The sequence below is a fragment of the Monodelphis domestica genome, chromosome 1, assembly GCF_027887165.1.
Source record: "Monodelphis domestica isolate mMonDom1 chromosome 1, mMonDom1.pri, whole genome shotgun sequence".
NCBI lineage: Eukaryota > Metazoa > Chordata > Mammalia > Didelphimorphia > Didelphidae > Monodelphis > Monodelphis domestica.
In genome coordinates this window covers 212,026,785-212,052,998 of record NC_077227.1, presented here as the reverse complement: position 1 = coordinate 212,052,998, position 26,214 = coordinate 212,026,785, and the positions used below count along the sequence as shown (strand labels likewise).

General features: G+C 36.2%; 1 protein-coding gene across 8 annotated transcripts in view; it reads left to right on the top strand.

Moving 5' to 3' along the window:
• The window catches only part of AKAP6 (A-kinase anchoring protein 6), a 616,970-nt gene that overhangs the window by 287,744 nt on the left and 303,012 nt on the right, over window positions 1-26,214 (top strand). For all 8 annotated transcript variants that reach the window (XM_007472509.3, XM_007472510.3, XM_007472511.3 and 5 more), the window contains one exon: window positions 6,622-6,744. In XM_007472509.3, coding sequence (XP_007472571.2) covers window positions 6,622-6,744 — 123 coding nt within the window. The remainder of the gene's footprint in view (window positions 1-6,621; window positions 6,745-26,214) is intronic.

Sequence of the window (26,214 nt, the reverse complement as noted above, 5' to 3'; positions counted from 1 at the left end):
GTCATACTGATAAAAAATACAAGTTGCAACAAAAAAGAAAAAAATGCTAAATTTTACATAGAGATAAACAAAAATAGATTTTTTTCTTTCAATCATGAACTCCCTGAAAAACTATCCATAGAACCCAGATTAGACCATCTATACTAGAAAGATTAGGTAAGGGCCTGATATTGGGTGGAAGTCTTGTAAATGGAGAAAAGGGGGTGAATATTGGCGATAATGTACAGGTAGAATTCTTAAGACACTGACAACTGTTTGGATATAAGAAGTGCAGGGAGGAGAAGAGTTGGAGATGACATTAAGGTTGTTAGCCATGGGGCTGGAAGGATGCTGGCGCCATCATCAAAAATAAGAAAGTGTGGAGAGGAGCAGACTCAAGATAGAGGTTCCCATTTTGGATATGGTGATTTAGAGATGCTTTCAAAACATTCAGTTGGAGATTCCAGCAGGTATTTGAGCATGTGTGAATAGTACTCAGGAGAGAGCCTGGATTTATAGAATCCGCTCATGGGAATTGGGGAGATCATCTTCAAATGCCTACGATTTGAAAATGGAATGGATATTGCTCATTGGAGGAGATCAGGTATAGTTTTGAGCCAATCTTTCTCTGTTGTGGTGATTAACATTTCTTCTTTTTTTTTAACCTTTACTTTCTATGTGTTGGTTCTAAGGCAGAAGAGCAGAAAGGAGTAGGCAATGGGGGTTAAGTCACACACCTAGGAAATATCTGATTATCACATTTGAACCCAGGACCTCCCATCTCTAAACCTGGCTCTCTACCCACCAGGACACCTATCTGCCCTCTAGAACTTTGGGATTCTATAGATAGAATATAGATAGATCGATAGTCATTCTATAGGTAATTTTTTTGATTATCCTCTGAGAATCATAATAGTGCTTTTTAATGGACTTAGAATATCATTAAAAAAAAAGGAATGCTTAAACATGTGTGTGTGAACATTTAGGGACTGCATTGTTTCTATGCCTATTCCTGGCACATACAAAATTGCATGTAACATGCAATTAAAATATTTGTTTAGGTGAATTGTTATATTGTTAATGTGGAAGGGAAAAATATGGGAGAAGGACAAGAGAAGCAAAAAGAGAGAACAGACATGAAGGGACAATAAGAAAGATAAGGTTAGAAAATTCATTTGTTCATGATGGCTATTAAATAATAATAGCTGACATTTATATAGTGTTTTGGAGGTTGTAAAGCACTTTACATTCATTATCTCCTTTAGGCCTCACAGCAACCCTATAAAATAAGCACATCATTATTGTCACTAATTTGTAAAGTTCAGAGAGGTTCTAACTTGCCATGCTCACAACTAGTAAGTGTTAGAGGTGGCATTTGAAACCAGATTACTGGACTTGAAGGGCACAAGATCTGAATTCAAATCTTGCCTCATACACTTACTAGCATTAAAGCACCAAACAGTTCACTTAACCTCTCTCTCAGCCTCAGTTTTCTCATGGGTAAAAGAATAATAATAATAGTGCCTATTTTACAGGCTTGTTATAGGGATCAAATAAGATAACACATGTAAAGCATATTGCAAATCTTAAACTTTATATATATGATATGACAAATATATAATAAATATGTTAAAATGCTAACTATATAATAACATAAATATAAGTGTTAGCTCCTAATAAAATAACAATATTTCTACTATACTATTGAATATGTACAAAGCACCCTTTGTTCCAATCTGGAACAGAGTTGGGAATATAACACATTTAAATGTGCACTAGCACATAATAGGATGGATATAGATAGATAGATAGAGATATATAAATATATTTATAAATGATTGGTATATAAGTATATATTTATTTATAAATATATGCATTCACATACATACTTGGGAGCCAGCATTCCATTTTTATAGATATCCTAAAATATTATTTTGTAAAAATGAAATATTATAATCACAAAATGAGTACGATGTGATAGGGAAAGACATTTCAGGGGAAGCTATGCGTGGAGTGGAGAATGCCATTGTAGGAAACCTTACTCTTCTACCTTCTAGGTTCATTTCTTCATTATTCTTCACTCACTCACTCCACACTGCAGCCAGTAGACTTCTTGCTATTCCCTGTGCTTGGTATTTCGTCTCCCACTTTCATAATTATACAGAAACTTCTGGTCTGGAATCTACTTACTCCCTCCTCTCCACCTGCTCTGAGAACTTCTGGCTTGTTTCAAGTCTCGGGTCATGTGTCACCTCCTCTGCAGGCCCTTTCCTGATACCTGTGAATTCTCTCTCTCCCATTTAAATTGTCATGAAGATAATAGCTGTTTATTCCGTATATTCCACCAATAGAATGTGAGCTACTTGACGGAAGGGATTCTATTTCATTTTTTATTTTATATTCCTAGTATCTAGAACAGTTCCTTGCATATAATAAATGTTTAAATACTTGCTATAGAGCATAATAAATTTAGAATTTCTAGGTAAATGCAGATAAATGTATTTCTAGCCTATTCTGACTTTGCCTCCAAAAATATATTCATATGCAATGTGTATGTATATATATCTATATCTATCTCCTTCAATAGAAATCTTCATTTCAGTATCTAAAAATATGACTTTATGAGGCCTTTGTAATAAGCAACATGCAAATACGTCTACTTTTTTGATGATAAAATGAAATGCCTAAATAAATGATCTTTTAGGTCTCTTCAAGTTGTAAATAACACACATGTGTAAATACAAGCCCACATATTCATGCATATCCATTTTAACCATATTGCTCATTATACATTTAAGCATGAAAGGTCACATGCTCAGTGGGAATTACACACAATCTTGCTGTCTCGCTTTGTGAATAATAGAGATAAATATGCTTGTATTTATGTATCAAACTATATAATATTTGTACAACTCAAAGTGCAATGCTTGGCACACAGTAGGCACACTGTAAATGCTTATTTTTGCTCTTTTCCCCTATTTGCCCCCACTTCCCCTTCCCTCCTTTCCCATTATGTGTGTATATAAAAATGAATAATAGTGGTAAAATCAGGATGATACCAACAATGGCTAAATGAAGGAGTTACAGGAATGGAGAGATAATATAGAATATCAAGAACTTGACCCTCCTTTTATTCTAAGTCATGAAAGAAAGAGACACCTTCATATTTTTACCAAAGGCTGAGACTAGGTCATTAAGATTTTTTCTGCTTTGTTTAAACTTATGTATGATTTTATTAGTGAGATTTTTGGAGAATAGAATCTTTGATTTCTTATGTTCCCATTGTGAGTGATCAAATCCCCTTTGAGCAATGTTCTCATCCCTCTCAATAAAAGTAGGGAAAAGGCATGATATAAAAGTTTGTGAGAAAGTTATTCAATTCAGATGCAATACTGAGAAGAGAGTTGAAGGGGAAATTAATTATCCCTTACTCTTTCCACATCCGGTGTCCCTCTAGCCCTACTGCAGTTTATTCTTGCTAGCTATGATACATGGTGATAACTTTCAGAGAGATTGGGAGCAATCTAAATCTTTTAGATCAAGCTAATTTTATAATCATTGCCCAATTATAAATAAGCGTAAGCCTTTCACACATTGCCTTATCAGATATTTGGCTAAATACTAGCAACATCGTCAACCACAATCTGGTTTTGAAAACATAAATACTGAATTTGGTAGGATAGTAATTTGGTGAGTAGCACAAAGTTTAGCAACAAACATTGTGTATGCTCAGTGGATTGTGTGCATTCACAGATTTTACCCTCATAGAGCTTAAATTGAAGTTACCACTCATCGTTTATTTTCCTAAATTCAACCATTTACTTTAAAAAATAATTTGAAGTTTAATCAAATTCTTTTCTTCCTAATAGGTTATTTTGTATATGGATATAACTATCCAAGTCCAAACTCTAATAAATTTCAGTTTTACTTAAACTCCAGGAGAAGAAATTTGGCAAATTATAATACCTAAATGTTTACCCTTAAAAACCATCAGTATGTGAACCCTGATGATAGACAAATATTCTCCATTGGATTTTAAGGTTAGGCAGAATTTATACGTAAGTCATAATAAAGGAATAGACTTTGATTCCCTCTTTTTAAATCTTATTATGACAAATCTTTGCTTAGATGTAAGGGCCAGTCATCTATATCTTTATGAGATAGGAGAAATATAAAATCTGACTGCTAAGAGGATTGGTAGGAAAAGATTCTGGAGGTACAATTTGGAACAGTGTCTACCATACTTAAATAAGTAAGCTCAGTTTTTGGCACCTATGAACTTAAAATAAGTAGGCATTTTGGAGGAAGAAATAAGAGAAAGTAACAAATGATTATGGAAATGCAGAAAATGATAAAGTAAAAGAGAAGGATCATGATTGTGACTTCTTTGTGAATTTTTATGAGTTTAGATCTAGTAATAATAATAAGGAATTTAAGCAATTAAAAAAAGGAGCAGTTTGGTTGCAAATCAGAAAATACATTGTAGGGAACAGCTGGGTGGCTCAGTGGATTGAGAGTCAGGCCCAGGGATGGGAAGTCCTGGGTTCAAATCTGGTCTCATAAACTTCCTAGCTGTGTGACCCTGGACAAGCCATTTGACCCCCATTCCCTAGCCCTTACCATTCTTCTGCCTTAGAACCAATAAACAGTATTCTAAGACAGAAGGTAAAAGTTAAAAAAAAAGAAAGAAAGAAAAAAGAAGATGCATTCTGACCAGAAGAATATTTTAGTGGAGAAGGGTAACAAGTTTCCTATGGAACTGTTGCACCTTTTTTACTCACTGTATTAAAAGCTTCACTTAGAGCAAGGGCTTTTGGGGTGTGTGTATGTGTATGTGTATGTGTGTGTGTGTGTGTGTATGTGTGTGTGAGACAGACAAATCCCTTTGTCAATCTAGTGAGGCCAAGGACTCCTTAAAATACATAAAATAAAATATCCAGAATTGCAAAGAAAACAAAATATACTGAAATAGTTATAAAAAACATGAAAAAAAAAACAAGTTCTTGAACTTCTAAGTTTAGAACTTCAGACCTAGAAGAAGCACAAAGAGGAGATGAATGAAAATGCAATCTCTCCTCTAGTTTCAACTTTGTGCAAAAGTAGGATTTGGGGCGCTATAGAGTGGCGGTTATTAAGTTGGAGTCCATAGGCTCCAAGGAGTCTGTGAAGAGATTTCATGGAATTAGTTGGGGGGGGGGGGGATGGTTCATTTATTTCCACTTCAATCCAATTGAAATTTATCATTTTCTTTAATTATTTTAAATTTAGCTTTGACTTTATTTTTTTTAGTGATCTGAAAAGGGTTAAAAATAGGCTTCATAAGCCTGCCAGAGGGTTCTACCACCCAACAAAGGGTAAGATTCCCTGCTTTAGACTAGCTCATAGTCACATTTCCATTGACTTCCATTTTGGGTTAAGTATCTTCTAAGATAATTGTGACTTTCCTGAGCAGTTTCGTAGCAGTGAGCCAAATGGAAACTGATGTTGTTCATTCATTTGAGGCAAAGCAAATAAGGTGCTGTGAATCTAAGAATGCCATTAAGGGCTAACAGAGAGAACAACACAGTCATAAAACGAGGCAAGGAGATGACTTTTCATCTAAACTTTCGGATTCCCATAGTCTCAAACAAAGATTTCTTCAATTAGGGATGCTCCTTTGTGTGTGCGTGTGTGGATGCATGTGTGCGTGTGTGTGCGCGTGTGTGTTTAATCTGTTCTTAGGATCACACTTGAAAAATGGAATAGATTAAATTGGAAAAATAGCATTGGAAACCATGAGTCCAAATGTCTAAGCCTGCCTGTATGCTTTTTAGCCTCCAGGTGGTGCTGTTTACCTAGATATGGCAAGCAGGACCTTGTCATTATCCATCTCTGAGTCAGGTTCAGGTTGGGCTTTTCAGTTTTTCAAATTATTTTCAGTTTCTGCAGATGTGTTCTTTTGAATGGTTCCAATAAATTTTTATAGCCACTATTTGAAAAATAGTAGGATTATTGTGATTTGTGCTTTCCAGCCAAGAACATTTCTTTATGACCAGGACACCTCTGGAGAGTTAGATCTTCCCATTAGCTTCTTAGACTCTCCTCTTCTAGCCTCATCCCTCCTTCTAAACACCAGCACTTACCCTGAAATACTGGACTATCAGAAAGGCTTCTCAAAGTATTATTTAAACAGCTTTCTGATTTTTGACTAAATTTCTGGCTCTGTATAACCAATCTTCCATTTCACTTAAACCTAAAGAGAATGCTGACTCTTTCCTGGGTTTAGATCTAGTCCCTAAGTATAAGTTCCTATAAGACCTTATGAGATTTATTTCTGAGATGAATAAAAGATTGCAATCTCTAAATGTCTTTTACAATTAAAAAAAAAAAGCTCAACTCACAAACCAGTGCAACCGGAATCCAATGGACAATGTTTGTAGGAATAAGTAAAATGGTCATTTGTAATTTCAGGTCATTTAGATGGGTTTTGTGGGGTGGGCAGAATTAAAATTATGTGCTGCAGTATAGAGGAGAACCAGAGCAGAAGTACCTAGAGTACTTATTTCCATTATTGGTGTTCTCAAGAATTTTTGTTCAAAATTGACTTTTGACTAACCAGTATGCTTTTCTTGCCTTCTTTTCCTCCCTTTTTTATCTTACCAGGCATTTGTAAGCAAGCTGGATGAATTCATTCAATGGCTAAATGAAGCCATGGAAACAACAGAAAACTGGACTCCTCCTAAAGCTGAGACGGATGGCCTTAAACTCTACCTGGAGACACACTTGGTAGGACAAGATTATACTAGTGTTGCTATCAGTAATTGAAATATTTTAGTATGTGGCTTATTTTTTTTTTCACCGAGGGATGAGAGAGGGGGGAAAAAGAACTTCAGGCTTTATGTTAATAAAAACAAACTGTAATGGTGTAAGCTTAAACCGCACAGGCTGAACATTTTCTGTTATTTCAGGTACTACCAAGAAAATGAAACATTCCCTATTTCTAGCTCTGATGTTAAAGCCCTTTTTCCAGAGATGGAACTATAAAGGCAAAGAGCCTTGTAATACCAAAAATATCCCTCGAAAATGATATAGGAACCGTGGCTACCTAAGGCTAGAATGAAAGGTTTTTCTCTCCTTTTTTCTTTTTGAGAGTTTTTTTTTTTAAGGTAATTCCGGTGACCATTCCAACTAAGGCTTCTAGAATCCTTGTAAAATTAATGAACCTCTCATTATCAAGAGGGTCTGCTTTATCTGTTTTACACTGAATTATTTTAATAAAATATTTAAAATGATGATCTCAATCATTTTTGCAGCTCTATAGGTTTTTTTTAATCATATAATTAATACAATTGTCATGATACTTGTCCCAGTCCCTGTGCAAAAGCAAACCATTGAGGAGAAGTGGAAAACACTTGGATGAATATGCTGCTGAATATGTTAGAAGCAAGAATTATAGACTGAGGGACATTTGATGAACCTCATGAGGTTTTTACTGAATGCTTCAAATGGCCGATATCAATTACGAAGGGGTGGAAACCAAGTCCTGGAGCTGTGATAAAGCATGAAGACAAACCGCGTTGTCGTAGGAAATGAAAATTCAAGCTTTAAGGCTCTCATCTTTATTCCCTTCACTGAAAGCATAAAATTGACAAAGGCTGTGAACATGAATCCATGGCTACCCAACTGTGGGGCAGGTTTCTTGCCCTCCCCCCTCACAGACTCGGAATTTGGATTGAGTCTCGTTCTTTAGGCATCCTTAATGAATGAGAGATGAGAAAGTTGCCAGGGTTGGGCTCTGGAACTTGCAAAAGAGATCCTGTAAGATGCTTCTTTGCATTGTATTTGATGTCCTTGCAAAATCTGCCTCCAAATCATGCCTCTCTATAACAATCAGTCTTGTGGGTGGCAGAGCTTCACAAAATCGTGGATTCCAGAAGGAGCTGTATAGGCTTTTCTTTTAAAAGACTGGAGTGGATCTTGCTTACAAATACCAGTGACCCTCTACCTTTCCTTATATTTCATCTTAAAATATCTCTTGTACTGACAATTCCCTACTAGAATAGAGGTTCAATTCCCCCCCCCCCATTTATAAAGGGGGGGTACATTTTGTAAAATCGAGATAAAGATATTCAGGGCTTTGTGATGTAAATTGTATTAATTAGAATGTCAACTTTTCACTGGTATTGTTCTGACAGAGATTCTAATCTGTGTTTAAACAGGAGTATATGAACTTTATTTCACATTAAGCACACTGTCGTGATTTCTCCAGCTTTAATATTTTATGGCAAACACATTGAGTTTTCGAGGTCCCAGAGGGCACGGGGGCATAAAGAGCCTTTTAGCTTAAGGAAATTTATTGAAATCCAAGTCAGGCTAGTACTGAACAAAGGTCTCGGGCCTCTTTGGGCTTTGAGTGACTCGGGCCACTTTGTAACCAATGCATGCTCCCATCCTCAAAGTCACTGTGACAGCACTCCTTCCTCTGTTCCTCGCCGGGACCTCTGCCCAACACTGGCCTTCTAAATTGCAGGGCTCAGGTTAAAGGAATTGCTCTCTCAACACTTAGCATTCATTGTTCCCTGGCCCTGCCCTTGCCCTCCTTATGCCTCTCACTGTACTTCTGTATGTTCCGAAGTGAAATTTAAGAAACCTTACTCATGCAGAAAAAAACCATTATTATTTCAAAGATGGGTGGAATCGCTCAAGAAGAATCTACATTCCACCTAGTTGGTTTTGCTTAAATGTCCATGCAAGGAAGGAAGGAAGGAAAGGAGGGACGGAGTTTAGGAAAAAGGGAAGAAAGAAGAAAAGATTAAGGGAGGGCTGGGAGGGGGGGAGCCTTAGGCTTGCTACATCTTCTCAAAGTGTGCCATCTTAAACATTTCCTCTATACAAATCATTCCAGTTGTGGCTGACTCTTTGTGACCGACCTCATTTGGGGTTTTCTTGGCAAAGATAATTAGATTGGTTTGCCATTTTCTTTTCCACCTCATTTTACAAATAATGAAAGTGGGAGGAGCTGGATGGCTCAGTGGATTGAGAGTCAAGCCTAGAGACGGGAGGTCCTAGGTTCAAATCTGGCCTCAGACACTTCCCAGCTGTGTGACCCTGGGCAAGTCATTTGCCCCCCATTGCCTAGCCCTTTTCTGCCTTGGAGCCAATACACAGTGTTGACTCTAAGATGGAAGGTAAGGGTTTAAAAAACAAAAACAAAACAAAACAAAACCAAATAATGAAAGTGAGGCAAATGGCTTCAAGTGACTTGTCTGAAGCTGGATTTGAACTCATGAAGGTGAGTCTTCCTGACCCCTGGCCTGGATCTTTATTCATTGTGCCACCTAGCTGCCCTGCAGGTAAATTAAGGGGGCAAATAAACCAGTGTAAATTAAAGCACTTTAAAATTATATACCCTATTGTTAGGCAGTCCTTCTTTAGGCAGCAAAACAGAATCACCCTTTACCAGATTACCTGCATTTGCTTTGTGCATTCACTGCCTTAGTCAATCTCAATTGAAGACACACTGAAAAAGTATGACTCATATAAATGAGGTTTGCCAGTATGGTGAGGGGACCTAAAGCCATTTATTCATTCAACAACAACTTATAACTGGAGTTTCACTTTGTGAAGCATTTTGAGGAGAAAAAAATTTTTTTAAACATGGTGTCTGCCCTCATGAGCAGGATGTCATAGGAGTGATGATTGAAGAGCTCAGTGGATAGCGTGCCAAGCCTGGAAATAAATGATCCTGAGTTCAAACCTGGCCTCAGACACTGGGCAAATGCTTAGTATCAATTCTAAGGCACAGGGTAGGTGTTTAAAAAAGAGGGAACTGGAATGAAGTGGATAAAAAGACTTGGGGGAGAAGACATAACAACTGTTTTCAAATATTTGCAAGGTGATCTTATGGAAGAAGGATTGAAATGTATTCTCAGGAACTTTATGAAGGTAAGAACGGAGACCAATGAGAAGGAGTTACAGAGAGACAGGTTTTGACTCAGTAAAAGAAAGAAGTCCCTAATGATTAGATTTATCCCCAAGGAGAATTTGTTACTCCATGAGTAGTGAGCTTTTATGAGTTAATCATTTCCATAGGAGGTGTTCAAGAAGAGACTAGATGGCTATATGTTGGAGTTCTCATAATAGGGATTCATGTACCTATTTAGGAAATGAATTGGATAACATTTTAGACCATTTTCACCTCTGGGATTCTCCTATTCTTTGTAAATTCTAGATTCCCCTAATTTCTAGCCTCATCTAAAACACAACTGAGCTATTTACTATTATGTGCACCTGAACCTGAGACCTGTCTGTCTTCTTTTGTGTGAATTAATCTTAAAGGGACAATCCCCTTTAGTTGAAAGTTTTTCAGTGTTGCAATTTATACACCCTCAATCTCAAAATAGATTTGATGCCTTGATTTTTTGGTGTTTGATGGGGTTTCAGGTTTGATGGGGTCAGTGTGTTTGACTGTGTTCAGCAAAGTACTGAAAATATTTTTTTTCTGTAGTTATTAATCCATGGAGTTGTATAGACATGTAGGGGAAAATTAAAGCCTGAATTTGTTTGGAAAGTTAACATATCTGCATTTGAAGCAATAGATAGGAAACACAATACAAATTTGACTTTTTAAAATGGATTTATATTGATAGCTTTTGTTTTGACATTAAGATTTTCTCCTGTATTCCTTCCTTTCCCCTTTCTAGAAAGCCAGTGCTGATAATAATGAATTTAAGAAATATACATATTTAAAAAGAAGAAGAGAAAAAAGTCAGCAGAAAAATAATCAACACATCGAATAGACAATGTTCCAAGCTCTTGAACCTGGCCTCTAAAAAAGTGCTTTACTAAAAGCAGTCAAAGTTTGAGATAAAAAAGTATGGGGAAGGAAGATGTCTTATATTTCTTTTGTGAGAACAAACTTATCTTAAAAAATAATTTTATAGCATTCTGTTTTGCTCTATGATGGTTCTTTCTAGTTAATTCTTATAGTCTAGAAAGATAGATAGACAGACAGATAGATAGATAGATAGATAGATAGATAGATAGATAGATAGATAGATAGATAGATGGGTAGTTTTTCTGATTCTACATCTGTTCGTATATGTCTTTCTATTCTTCTCTGTATTTATCCTGTTTTTCTTTTCATATAGCCTTATTCTTATATTCCATTCTATTTATGTTCAATGATTTATTTAGCCATTCCCTCAAAAATAGGTATCTACTTACAGTTCTTGGCTACCACAAAACAACATTGACTCTTAAATGTCCTGGAAGTGTTACTCATTGGTGTTAGAAATTTATTTTGCTTTCTTCCTCCCTTCTTTGGAATTGCTATTCTTTAATGGAAATCTGATCCATTTTGAGAACTTTTGCCACTTAGCCCATCTACTTATCAGAAGAATAATCTATATTTTTCCCCCTTCAGAAACTATGTGTACTCTTCATTGCTCAAATGAGGGTATATATTGAACCTTTACTAAAAGCAGTCAAAGTTTGAGATATAGTAAAGATATGCTTTGTTGTAGGGTGTAGGGTAAACTTATTAAAGAAACAATTTCCTAACGAGATCTTAGACATGGCGTCTTGTCTACACTCATTAATTTCAGTACCACGACTATTCTTATGCTAGATCTCATCTGATTCTAGGTTCCTGTATTACATTATAATCTGCTTTCTGGACATTTTATCATGATTGTCCCAGCCTAGTATGTGTAAACTACAAACCTCTTTTCTCTGAATCATTTCTATTTTATTTTGTTATTTCTGTTAGTCATTCTCTTATTATTAGTCACCAAATGATGGTAACCTTCAAATTATTTTTTATTCCTAGTTCTATACACATTGCCACAATCTTAGCTTCAAACTAATTATTCTTTGTCTGAACTTACAATTATACTGCGCCGCATCCCCTCCAATTTCCCCACTCTTCCAATCTGTCATATATATCACTTTGAGTAAATTTCTGAATGCACTTTGAGTAAATTTCTGAATGCACATGTCTGATAGCATTTCCTTGCACTAAAAACTCGAGTAAATTTTCCATTGCTCACCAAATAAAGAAAGGTCAGATTACTTAACCTTGCATTTAAGGCTTTTTTCCAACCTGGCTCCAACCCACCTTTTTTTAGACTTATTTTATGCTTCTTTCATTCACAATATTATGAACATATCCTACTTTTACACTCTTCTCATGAGATTTCCTTCATACAAAATTCTCTATTGATATCCTCTCCTGAGCAAAGTCCATGGCAAAGGTCACCTCCTTAGTAAAGCTTTGCCTGATCTTGTAGGCTAGAAATGATGATTCTCTCTCATCTCAGAGCTATAATCAAGGAGAACAATGAGGGCTTTGTATTAGGGCAATAAAATTTATAGCTTACCCTAAATTACAATTGCATTGCTTTAGAAGCATGGAAACAACTGATCTTTGGACTTTTAGTAAAAATAATTATTTAAAATAGGAAGCTACTAGATGGTATGCTTCTTCCCTTCTATGGTTGTTTTTCAAGTTAACTTTTTAAAAATCCTTACTTTTTTTAAATCTTAGTAACAACTCTAAGATAGAAAGGTAAGGGCTAGGCAAATGGGGTTAAGTGACTTGCCTAGGGTCACACTACTAATGTCTGAGATTTGAACTCAGGACCTTCCATCTCTAGGCCTGATTCAATCCCCTGAGCCACCCAGCTGCCCCCCCCAAAAAAAAAACCTATACACTTAAATTGCATTCACTAATTATTTGTTAGATATATTTACTAATATCTTTACCACTCTTCTGTCTTGGAACCGACCTATAGTATTAATTCTAAGATGGAAGGTAAGGATTTTTTAAAAAAAGAGTATAAGATTGAGACCATAGAGTTCAGATGTTCTAATTAAAGCTGCTTCTTAATAGCTATGTGGCCTTGGTGCCACAGTGCATAGAGTGTTGGACTTGGAGTCAGACAGACTCATCTTCATGAGTTCAAACCCAGCCTCTGACTCTTACTAGATTTGAGGCTTTAGGCAAGTCATTTAACCCTGTTTGTCTTACTTTCTTCATCTGAAAAATGAACTGGAGAAGGAAATGGCAAACCACTCAAGTACCTTTGTCAAAAAAAAACCAACAAAATCATGCCCCAGAAAGTCAGAAATGATTCGAACAACTGTGGCCTTGTACAAGTCACTTGAGTAAAAGAATAAATAAAATGTCGGAAAGCATTTATTGAGGACTTAGTAGGTACCAAACACTTTTCTAAGTGCTTACATTTAGCAATACAAATTTAAAAAATGGGACAATTCCAGTCCTCAAGGAGTTTGCCTTCTAATAGGAAAAAACACAATATTCCTTCTAATCATAGATGCCATCTTGTACTGTTAGCATTTTCAAGAATGTTAGCATTTTCAAGAAATATTTCTATCAATAAAGAAGCATAAAAAAGGTAATTTTTATGAAACTGTCAGCTTTTGTTACGTGTAATTTTTCTAAAATTTATTTGTGACAAAGATAACTTTGGGAATGAAGATGATAGCTGTGATATTTGCTTACTTGCTTAGTTCATTTGATACTTGCTTAGTTCATGTCTTTTCTACAGTAGTAGCCAAATGTGGTTGCTAATCATTTAAAGCTTCCCACTATCTCTTTGAAGAAATGCTATGAAGGTGCTTTATTTTAACTGTAAGAAATACTGTGAAATTGCGATGATACATCAATGATTTTTCATGATAATTAATCATCTGCTTACAACCTAGCTGTTCCTTTCAAAAATATAATTCTTATCTTCCTGGAAAGTGACATTTTCAGGAAAATGTCAGTCTAGAAAGGTATTTTGCAAGTATTGAATATATTGAACATTCCTCTTCTTTGAAAACCACTTTTAATATAGTGCTATATATGTGCCTTTGGCTAATCCAGCTTCCTCTCCCTTCCTCCTTCCCCCACTTCTTGCTTGCTAAAGATACCAAAGCCACCCAAACTCCAATTGCCACTAAAGCGCCATAAACAATATGGCCCCTTCCATTGTTCCTGGCAGTCAGTTTAGATTTTTCCTTTAAGATATAGTATGGTATCTTCAGAATGTCAGTGCTTTCAAGTCAAAGGAGCATAGTGGGTTAATATCATTTCTCTCAGGAGATTTCCTTTTAAATGTATTCACAATGCTAGTTTGGCTTTCTGAACTTATAACCCTGTGCTCCCCAAATTGTTTTCATGCATGCCTAAGTCCCCAAATGGGCATTGGATCATACAGTAATCAGTCACAAGAAAAACAAATAATTTCTAATATCTCAAAAGGGAAATGGGGACCAATCAGAATATCAGGTAAGAGAAAATAAATCAAGTATGTGTCTCATATATATCAAAAGCTAGGGAAACAAATAGAGCATGGATGCCTAGTTTAAAATTGAGTAGGGACTTTATATAGACGACAGCATGATGCAGTATTTTGCAAACAGAAACCTACCCACACCATCCCCTCCTCTCACCTCCACCTATCCTGATGGCCTTGAAAGGAAGATTTGTTGACCAGTTTTGAAAATGAAGAACTAAGGCAAAAGATGGTAGCATCATAATTGTGTGTATACATTTGTCATATACATATACATATACACACAAATCATAATTATATAATTATATATATATACATACATATATATATACATATACATACATACATACATAATATATATATACATACACACATGAAAAAACACACGTGCACATATTTTACCTTGGTGTATTTTGCCTTTGTGACCAGTTTTTGGAATGCTTTCTCCACTCTTGTAGAAGTATCATGAAGTAGGAATGCTGGGAATTTGTGCTCTAAAGTACACTGTTCTGCTAATTCATCTGTCTTTCTCAGTTGAAGGAAGCATATATTGTCAAATCTTTTCTAGCAAATCATTGATCTGATTTATGACACATGCTTTGACATGAGTGAGTGCTTATCTCTCATTAGACATCTTTCTGCTCCCAGCTGTCTCCCTTGAGCTTTGCCTATTTCTGAAGTTCTCTCTTGTTTAGTCATGCATCTTGGGACCAGTCCTTTTTCCTCTCTTTTTATCTCCACCCCCTGAGCAAGTCATGAGTCTTCTTAGAGGAATACGACAGGGAGATCAGGTCCCAAAACTTGTGGAACACAGGAAAAACTCAGAATTTAAATGAAGATAAATTAAGCTTAAGGAAGAGCTATTCTGAGAAGGGTGAAGGCTAGCACTCTCCCAGGAGGTAATGGATTCATGACCAATCACTCTGTTCTTCCTTCACCTTCCTACCAATATTTTCCTCAAGGCTGGAGTATAGGGCATGAAAGAAGACTTAGAGGAACAATCTCATGACCCTAGCTGAGGTTTATAAGTTGATTTCATATATAGGAGACTCTTGTCTTTTTTTTTTGTCTTGTTTTTGTCTTGTTGTGTTATTTATTTACTTTTTTAGCCCTTGATGATGATAGCATCTTCCTTCAGTGATTGTTTCCCTAACACAAGTTAATAACAATGCAAGAGGTATCTAATAATTGACTGAGGAAATAGCTGAGATTAGCTATTAGCACTATATACCAATGTGTAAAGTATGGCTCCGAAAGTGAACTAGAGATCATGAATCAGAAAGGCAAATGTGGTTTAGTAGATTATCATTGAGATGGTGGAATAAGGGGTCAGGGAGGAAGAACAAATATATACACACCTGTATATAAATCCAAAAACCCAAAAGGAAGGTGCATGAGAAAGCATTTGCACATAGATAAAAGGAAAGATAATATTCCATAAAAACCAATATTCTCATCAATGTAGGTTTTCTTTCTATTGCCTCAGATTTCAATCCATCTGGGATTTCTCATCAAGTGTTGTTGACCATGTACATTCCTAAATTCCTTTCTAAAGAGTCTATCCAATGTGCAAGTAGCCTTCCTCTAAGTGCTCTAATTGTCCACCTATGCCAGTTGAACATTCAGGTTATCTATCTGTTATCCCTTACATTTGCTATAGATATGATTTGTTCACTCCCTTTTCTGATCTCCTTTTTTGAGTCTATCTTCTGTGCTACTTCTTATGTGCAGATTGTCATCATTGGTAATATGTTGCTGCCTTTGCAAAGCATGACATGGGTGTCCTCAGTGCATTGTGCAGGGCATTTAATAAGTATTTTTTTGAATTGAAGTAGAATTGAGTCTCAAAATCTAAAGAACACTCTTCTAACCAAGTGAACTCAGAAACATAGGTCAATATAATATGCTGGATATCTCTAACTTTCAGAATGTTTCATTTCAAGAAAGTTTTTCAATTGTCTTCTAAAACCATTATAATCCATACTGTACAAAATGGAAAAAAAATAAATATATGCCATGATCCTACCACCTAACTTGAGGAGAAATGAGAAGTAAAGAGTGATTATCATGCCCATAAACATATAGAACATGACTCATCTATACTTCACCATCTTGTGTGATCCTTGTCCATGTCCATCCAAAATGCTCTTCATCTCTCTAGACATCCTGGAGATACTAGTGTTAGTTACCACACGGGCAACCTTGGTTTCTTTTTTGAGCATACATTTCTCTGATCACATCCTTTATTTTGCTGTTATAGTTTTTAAAAATATATTTACAGATCACTCTTACTCACCATGGACTTTGTCAGGGTCCTTTAGAACACATTCATTTCCCCCCAAAGATTGTATTCTATGTCTCATAATCATAGAAGACCAATTGTAGAATATTGATTGATATTTAAAAGATGGACCTTTGTTTCAGGGAGAAGGTAGAGTTAAAGATAGTTCAAATTCCCAAAGATAATCATGCACTATTAAATTCTGGGCCCTACTGGTTCTAATTCTAAATAATCCTGTGACTCAAGATCAGGAAAAAGTTCATAGAGGAGATGATATTTGAGCTGACCTATAAAGGTTGGGTAGTAGGATTTGTAGCTTCTTTGAATCTAGGTACCCACGTGTTCTCTATCTTGAATGAACATCTCCTGTCTTTTAATTTTCTTTGGTTAGTGTCTAGCCCAGGAAACAAAATGACAAGCGCTTCATAAATGCCTTTTGATGCTTTTTCTTCTTTGGTATTCTAGTTTAGCATAATAACTTAGAAATACATTAATAAAAACAGAATGTTTTCTAAAATTCTTCAAGTAGAGACCAGAGAGTTAAAATCCAAAACACTTTGCTTTGGGGTCATCAAGAGAAATTTCAGTCTCTGGAGGTAGCCTGCTACTCAAAATGAGAATTTTCCTCTAATAGGTACTAATCCAACAAAGGACCCAAGATCTGAAAATTATACGGAGCCCATGAATGTAGCTCTCTGGGCTTTCAAAAATTGGGATCATACCAACTTAATCTCAGCCAAGCAGAATAAGAACGATGAATGTCTGCATTATACATAGTAATTTTTTTTGCTTAATACATTCTTTTCTTAGCAGTCCACCAAGGAAAGTAACTTCCACTTTGTCACTGAATCATATAGATTCCTAAAAGAAGCATATTATTGCTTCTGACTGAAACTTCAGGTTCTGGGCCATCTTGGTCCTTATCCTGCATTGATGGCAGTTCGCTGTGATGAACGAGTGCAGCTTCAAGGTGGCAGACATTGTCACTGGCTCTCCATGGTACCACAGAAATGAAGCAACTGGATGAATTTGCCAAGGTAGATCAACCTTATTCTTAGCTTTGCAGCAGGCAGTGGCAGCTACTGGTTCTTTGAAACTCAAATTGTTTGGTTCACGGCTACCTATCACCTCAGTGGAGTTAAGAAGAAGGCCTGAGGTGGCCCTAAGAAGATGGGAACAAGAGAAACCTTTCATTTTAAAACTCCAAGCCATGAAGAATGAAAAAGGAAGGGGGAGGGGAGACAGCTGAAAGGTGTTTCTGAATTTTTTTTTCATTTATAGTTTAAAAGCTCTGAAGGAAGAATATTGATTTTTTTCATGACACATATGAATGCTATTTAATCAACACTATGATATGAAGTAGGGATCTGAATATCGGTGACAAATGTGTGCCCTGGGTGATGAATATCTGTATTGAAAGCCTTGTCAGCCAGTAAGATTACAACTTGGATCCAATCTTTTTTTTTTTTTTTTAACACTAGGGTAATGTCACAATCTGGTTAAAATAAAATAACCTTCTAAAAAACATTCCCATGGAACCAAAAAGAAATATCACTTTATTTTTACTTTTCTTTTGTAATTTAACACATTCTACCTTATTTACTAGCTATTTGTGTGATTGTCTTTTCCCCATTTCCTTGCCCTGTTAGGCTGTAACCTACTTGATGGCAGAGAGCATATCTAACTTAACTGTCTTTCCCACAAATCCTAACACAATAAGGCAGTCAGTCAGTCAGTTGACATTATTAAGCTCCTACTCTTTGCTAGGCACTATGCTACACTGTGGAGTTACAAAGAGAGAGGCAGGAGACAGTCTCTGCTTTCGAGGAGTTTCCAGTTTATTGGGGGAGATAATGGGCAAACAATGAAGAACAAACAAGCTAAATGTAGCATCCATTGAACATAATTGAAAGGGAATGAAGGGAGATTGGGAAAGGCTTCCTTTAGAAAACAAGATTTTAGTTAGAATTTGAAAAACCTAGAAACTGAGATAAGGAGGGAGAACATTCCAGAGATGGGGGAGAGCCAGTGAAATTATCCAGCCAGGAGGTAGTTTAAGGAATAGGAAGGAGACCATTGCCATTGGATCACAAAGCATATGGAAGGTTGAAAGATGCAAGAAGATTTGTGGGAGATGGGTTATGAAGGGCTTCGAATGTCAAACAGAGGATTTTATATTTGATCATTAAGGTGAGAGGGAACTACTGGAGTTCAGGAGTTGGGGAGAAGAGTGCTGTGATCATATCTGCATTTCCAAGGCAAAAAAAAAATAAAAATAAACACTGAAGAGATAGGTTAGTTGTTTGGGAATTATTTCTAGAATTTGAGAATAGCAGATGCTTCTCAATATATGTAGTTGTTGAGTGAATTTAATTAACTGCATTGGTATAGAGCTCCCAACATAGTTTTCTGGTCTCATGAGAGAATGACTTGAAGTAAAATAATATTATAGGAGTGGTTATCCTATAGAACAGATCCAGAGCAAAAATTAGGAATGAGAAGACCTCTAATAGAAGGTAGGGAGGAGCAGAAGCTAGTTTTATGTGCCTGGGCTGTGGCAATAATTTGTGATTTCATAATGACATTGATTAAGAAGCTAGGTAAAAAAAAATTATTTCTATTTCATTTGATTCAGTTCATTATTCTAGCCTGTCAAGAAAGATGCTGCCTTTGTTATTTAGTGGAATATACCTCTCAGCTTTGTGGCACATTTAATATGTACACTATTCAAGTCATTGCTAAAAATAATGAATGAAGCAGATCCAAGGATAGATCTTTCCATAAGCCAACCAGAAACACATAGGATTATAAGGTTGACACAGAAATCATCTTGTCCAATCCCCTCATGTTCTTGATGAAGAAACTGAGTCTCAGAGTCATACCAACTCTCAGAGTGATTTCCAACTCAAAGCAATTTGCCCAAGTTGTGTCAGTGGCAGTATTTCAACTCAGATCTTTTGTACTCTCGAGGAGATATTTTTTCCTACAGTATAATAACATCTCCAGTTAAGATGAATCCTTTCTGTCTAAACAATCAACCAGTTGGCATTTCTCTATTTTGTCCCCTACGACCATATGGCACATTTTAAAATGCCTTGCTGAAGACCTGATATGTTCTGTTTACAGCATTCTTTTGGTTTACCAAACTGGTATCCTTATCATGAAAGCAAATGATATTGACCAAACATTAGAGGGAACATAGCATAATGGATAGATCATTTATAATTAGGAGGAAGAACTAGACTCAGATCCCACCTCTGACACTATTTGTATGATCAAGAATAAAATTATCTAACCACTTTGAATTTCAGTTTCCTCATATGTCAAATGGAGATAATAATACCATAGTACTTACCTCACAGGTTTCTTAAGAGGATCCACTAAGATAATATAAATTAAGAATTTTATAACTTCAAAGACACTAAAAAAATTCGAATTATTGTTGTGATCAAGTAAAGTCATTCTAGTGCTGAGTGATCATCATTTGCTTTTCTCTCTGTATGTGGATGTGTCTCTGTGTTTAAATAAATCATGTATTTAAGAAATAATTTATAGTGGAGATATAAACTGACACAACTAAGAGCAATCTGGAATAATGCCCAAGGGACCATAAAGCTGTGTTTATCCTTTGACCTAGCAATGCCACTACTAGGTCTATATCCTGAAGAGATTAAAGATGGGGTAAAGAACCTACCTTTACAAACATTTATAGTAGACCTATTTGTGGTAGTAAAGAAATGGAAACTAAAGGGAAGTCCATCAAGTGGGGAATGGCTGAAAAAGTTGTGGCACATGCTTGTAATACAATACTATTGTGCTTTAAGAAATGACAAACAAGATGATCACCAAAAAAAAAAAATCCTGGAAAGATTTATATGAAGTCTTGTAAGGTGCCATGAGCTGAACCAGGAGAACACTGTAATACAGTAACAACAACCATGTATGATAATCCACTGTGAGTGATTTAACTATCATCAATAAGACAAGCATTCAAGACACCTCCAAGGGACTCGTGACAAAAAGGAATATTTACCATAATTGAAGAAACAGAGTCCAAATGCATATTGAAACATACCATTCTTCATTTGATTTCCTCCAAAAATTTTTCTCTGGTATAAGCAAAATATGTCTTCTTTTAAAACTACATAACACATGGAAATATGTATTATATAACATATGAACAATTTCACTGAGAAATTACCTGCCTTCTTGGGGAGGAAGGAGGCATAAGATGGAGAGAAAACATGGATTTCAAAAGAAAGGGAATGAATATTAAAAATTTTATTGACATTAAAAAGTCATCATAGAATGTTGCTAAAGATTGAGGCCTCAAACTTACCCACTTTGTAACTTTTACAACTTATCTTCTTTCCCCTTTTGAAATCCAGACTCCTTGCCCATCTCCAATCTTTCATAAAATCTATTATTTCCTATGATTACTTTAAGATTAACAATAGGAATAAAGTAATTTTACCTTCAAATTCTTTTTTTTAAACAAAAGAAAATTTTTTGATGTGTTTTGGTTTTAAATTACACATATTTACAGATCACTCCCACTTCATGGAAACTCTTTTGTAACCAAGAAAAACAATTAAGTATGACTAATGACTTCATCTGAAAGTGAATGCAACATTTTACATCTGCAGTACCCCTCTATTAAAAAAAATAACAGATATCAGTTTTCTCTCCTATCCTCCACCCGATTAGCAGAAGAAAACAATGAAATTTCTTGTTAAAATTTTGTGTACTTGAACAAAACCAATTTTTAAAATTAAAAACAAAATATGTGTCCTATTCTGTACCCCGAACCCATCACCTCTCTGTAATGGATAGCAGAGTTCAATACTGGTTCTCTCTCTTACAACTTTCAAAGTTGTTGTTTTTACATGTTATCGTATAAACTGTTCTCCTGGATCTGTACATTTAATTCTTCAGTTTATAAAAGTCCTCATTATTGTTCATTTTTATATTATTGATGTTATAATTACCCACATTAGTTCATACTGGGCCATCCCCAATTGTCTTGACTTTTGTCCTGACACTAGACTTGGATGAGTCTAGAAGACAGAGTGAGACTGAAGACTTTGTGCAACTCTGCCTCACTTAAATAAATCCAATCCTCCTGGAAGTTAAGACATCACCTTGGCCTGTCATCGATTCTCTTCAGAAACAAATGACGAGGGTAACTAGATAGCACAGTGGATAGAGCACCATGTCTGGAGTCAGGAGGACCAGGGTTCAAATTTGGCCTTAGATTCTTCTTAGATGTGTAACTCTGGGCAAGTCACTTAATCTCAATTTTCTAGAGCTGGTCACTCTAGGATTGATACTGAGAAGGAAAGGATTTAAGCCAACCCCCCCCCCAAAAAAAAACTGAAGGATGCTCAAAAACAACATTCATATTCATATTTCACATCTTTTAAAACCATACTTCAGTCGATGGACATCCTCTTAGTTTCTAATTTTTAGTATTTTTTGACTATCACAAAAAAGAGATGCTTTCTTCTTCTTTCATTGATCTCTTTTGAGTATAAGTCTAGCTGGCTCAGGGCAGACTCTGAGAAGACTGACACAGAGTGGAAAAGCATGGATGAGGTTTTCTAAGTAATTTGGGTACTTATTTTGTCTTATGAATTTGTGTACTGTTGTTTGGTCAAGTCCACTGGGTTGGAGGCTATGCACAGTAGAGGTGTACATAGTTCCTTTCTTTCTTGCTTTCCCAGATCTCATACTTCCCAAGATTATGTTTATTTTTATGTTAAAGAGTAAGGGGAAAACCACACCATAGAAGAGCCTGCTATGTGTCTGTGACTCTAATGAAATGATGTCTGTTTCTGATAGAACTCTCTGGCTTGTTCCTGGTATTTAAAATGACAACAATTGCTTCATTCAGGGAGCTTTCACTCTATTGGAGGGGTATAGCATGGCCACAAGTAAGTGTAGAACATGTGACAAAATAATACATAGACAACTTGAAGAATCAGGAAAGGCCTTAAGCAGAAACTAATACTTGAGCTGTACCACCTCGCTTTAAGAGAAGCTAAGAATTTCTCCAGAGGAGGACAGAATGAATTATGGTCATGAGAGACTACTCGTACAGATTTTAAACCCTTCCATTTTGGAATCAATACTGTATATTGGTTCCAAGGCAGAAGAGTGGTAAGGGCTAGGCAATGGGGGTTAAGTGACTTCCCTAGGGTCATACAGCTGGGAAGTGTCTGAGGCCAGATTTGAACCGAGGACCTTCTGTCTCTAGGCCTGGCTTTCAATCCACTGAACTATCCAGCTGCCCTCTACTTGTGCAGATATTAGGAAGCAGGAGATAGAACAGGTATCCAGATAGCTAGGCTGAAATGCAGAGTACAGGAAGGGAGAAGCAATATGAAAATAGGGTTAGAGAGGTAAATGGGAACCCAAAGTGGAGAGTTTTAAATGCAAGTTTGAGGAGTTGTAGTTTATCCTAGAGATACTTTGTCCTTATTGGTTTCTATAATTATCATTCTCGGTCACCTAGAGCCTACCACTAGACTTTATCCTAGACATAGGAAACTATTTGTGCTAAGAACCATAGATATTCTTTTAGGAGTGGTTGAAAGACTTAAAATAAATTGTATTGGTGTCCTTCAAAACCCAGCATGATTAAGATTACCAAGTTTTGCAAAGGCTGGATTCAAGGTGGAAGACAAGCAGGTTTCCAAGGCAAATGGTGTCTCCAGCCTATGACCAAACAGATTAGAACTGAGTCACAATTTTCTGGCTTTTGTCTGCGTGATCTGATGACAACAGAAACACCTAGAGTGCTGAAATATAAGGAATGCTTTCTTTGCTCCTTTTGAGGTGTTAATGATGCCATCAGCTCTGGCAAAGGATAGAGAGAAAACTGGTGTGTTAGGAAGGCTAAAAATGAGTCTACAGGTTCACATTGTTATTTCAAAATATGAAGCCTGTATGAATAGTATGTTAATGTTTTGACATCACAAAATTTATTAAGTTTATTTTTAAAGCAGTTTGATTCCCCTCTAAAATGCATGAAGCATGTGGGAGTAGGATTAGTTCTGCCCCAGGCTGCCAAACAAAATTTTAATGGAACTGGAGTCCTCCAGGGATTGTCCCAAATCCACATAATGTTCTTAAGTGCTAATGTTTGCATTGGGGCTGTTACATTAGCAGATGTACGTGTGAATAATATACTTATATCCATCCATCACCCTGGTGACTCCACTTCTGCAGGGGCTGCTACACATCAATTATTCTACCTTGGGATTGTGGTAGAAGATATTTGGTACCTGAACTGGTCCCCTTTCTAATCAGTAATGAACCACAGGGATACAGCAGCAGTAAGTCTGGGAGGCCAAAATGCTGCATTTAGCCAGTACCCTCCCTTCTTTATGGTGTTATATTCTTAGTGTGGCCACACTGTGGAATTGACAGAAATACCTGTGCCAAGCTAGGGACCATCAGAAACAGTAAATAAAGTTGGAGTGGAGAAAAACCGCAACACTCGGGACATCTCCCATGTGGCGTATCCTAGAGTAAGACTAAGAGAAATGGAATCAGTACTATTCATTTGGGGTGAAATGCTTCTTGGAAAACAGTTATGATTGGAGGAAGAACTAAATTCCCTTTCAGTAGGCTTAGAGATACTGAATGCTGTCTCAAGTTTCAGGTTCTTAGAAATATTAAGCCCTTCAGATTTTTCTACATACAGGGGAGGGCAGGAAGGAAGGTTCTTCTAGTAATCAAAGACCACCCCAGACATAAACCTAAAATTATTTTATAGTTATATTTAGTAAATCTGTTTATTACATAATAAATAACATAATAAACATTTAATATTACACAATAAACTACTTAATGGAGCTAAGGTTCTTCAAGAAATTTTAAGTGAATTTAAGTGAATAGAACACCAGGTCTGGAGTCTGGAAGACCTGAATTCAAATATGTCTCCAGATACTTACTAGTTGTGTGACCCTGGACAAGTGACTTAACTCTCTTTACCTCAGTTTCCTCATCTGTAAAATAATCTGGAGGAGGGAATGGTAAAGCACTCTAGTATCTTTGCCAAGAAAATCCCAGACTCATTAAAAGTTGCACATGACTAAGCAATACCCTTCAAATTTTTAATCTTTCCTTATCCCAACTGGAAGAGGCAGTTGGTTGTGGTACCTGAAAAATAAAATCAGTGATAAATGTATACACTTCATTTTATTCAAAACAAATATAGCATTATGGTAAGGAATGACCAATTTATTATTAAGAAGGTTAATATGAACTGGTGATTTGGACTACCTTATCCAGCATATGGATTAAATAACGATTAGCCTTGGATTCTCTAAATAAAAGTAAAGTAATGATTTTGTAGGAGGTGAACATGCTGAGGCTGCATGGAGTTGCACTGAAAGGAGGTAGGTCTTGGGGCAAGGAAGACCTGATTTCAAATTCTGCCTCATATATATAAATACATATATATAAGATTTTTCTTTCAGTATATATATATATATATATATATATATATACTATCCCCATGATCTTGGGCTAATTGCTTAGTGTTTCTGATGCCCCAAGGACTACTCTTTGATTCTTAAGTGTCAAAGCAAGGAGCAATCTGCATTGGTAGAGGAAATTTCCCCATTTGGAAGTTCTCTGCATCAATGAAATCACAATCCCAGTCCCTAGGCATATCTTGGCAGATGTTAGATAATGCTTATGAGTAAAACTTGGGAATATTTAGCAGTTATTCTAAGATGACTAAATATAACAATATTTCCCTGGGACGATGAGCATATTGAAAGTCAGATAGAGGTATGGAGGGTGACTTTGTGAAAGCATTCACCTGCCCTTAATTGAGCTATGGACTGGGAGAGCTACCCATGTTTCATGAGTAACTCTGTTGAGAAACATGGAAAAGCAAAAAGCAGAGCGCCCAAGAGGGACTGAGCTTCTCCTGAGACCTTTTAAATATGAAGAAATTATTTATTTTACCTGTTGTGAAGTAATAAGAAAATTTAGAAATCCTTTCTCTTGAAATCCTTAAGAAAAAAAATACATATCTACTTTGGGTAGTCGTAGAGAAGATTCACCTTATAAGTGAACTAGATGGATTTTGGAAAATGCTTCCTTTTTATGAATGCCATGATTCTGAATAACTAACTAACTATTGCTCTTTACACTTATCATGAACTGATTTGTCTATTACTAAAGTCCTATGAAGCCTTTCTTCCCTAACACTGAAACAAACTAAGAAGATAATTTAGTCCAGTCATTGCTGTGTAGAGGTAAGGAAAATTAAAGCTAGAGAAGCTAAGAGACTTACCTAAAGTTGTCAAGCATCGCCAGAAGCTGAACTGTATCACTTGCAATACAGTTCTTTCCATTGAACAAGGTCTCAAACGTCTTGCTGCAGTTTTAAGTTTTTGTAGCTTTCCCTGTATTTTAGTGCTTCCCATTAGATAAGAATTGTTGTTGTTCAATGGTTTTCCATTCGTGTCTGACTCTTTGTGAACGCATTTAAGGTTTGCTTGGCAGAGAGACTGGAATAGTGTGCCATTCCCTTTTCCAGTTCATTTTCCAGATGAAGAAACTGAGGCAAACAGGGTTAAGTGAATTGCCCAGGGGTCACATAGCTAGTCAGTACTCAGGAAGATGGGTCTTCCTGACTCCAAGCCCCAGTGC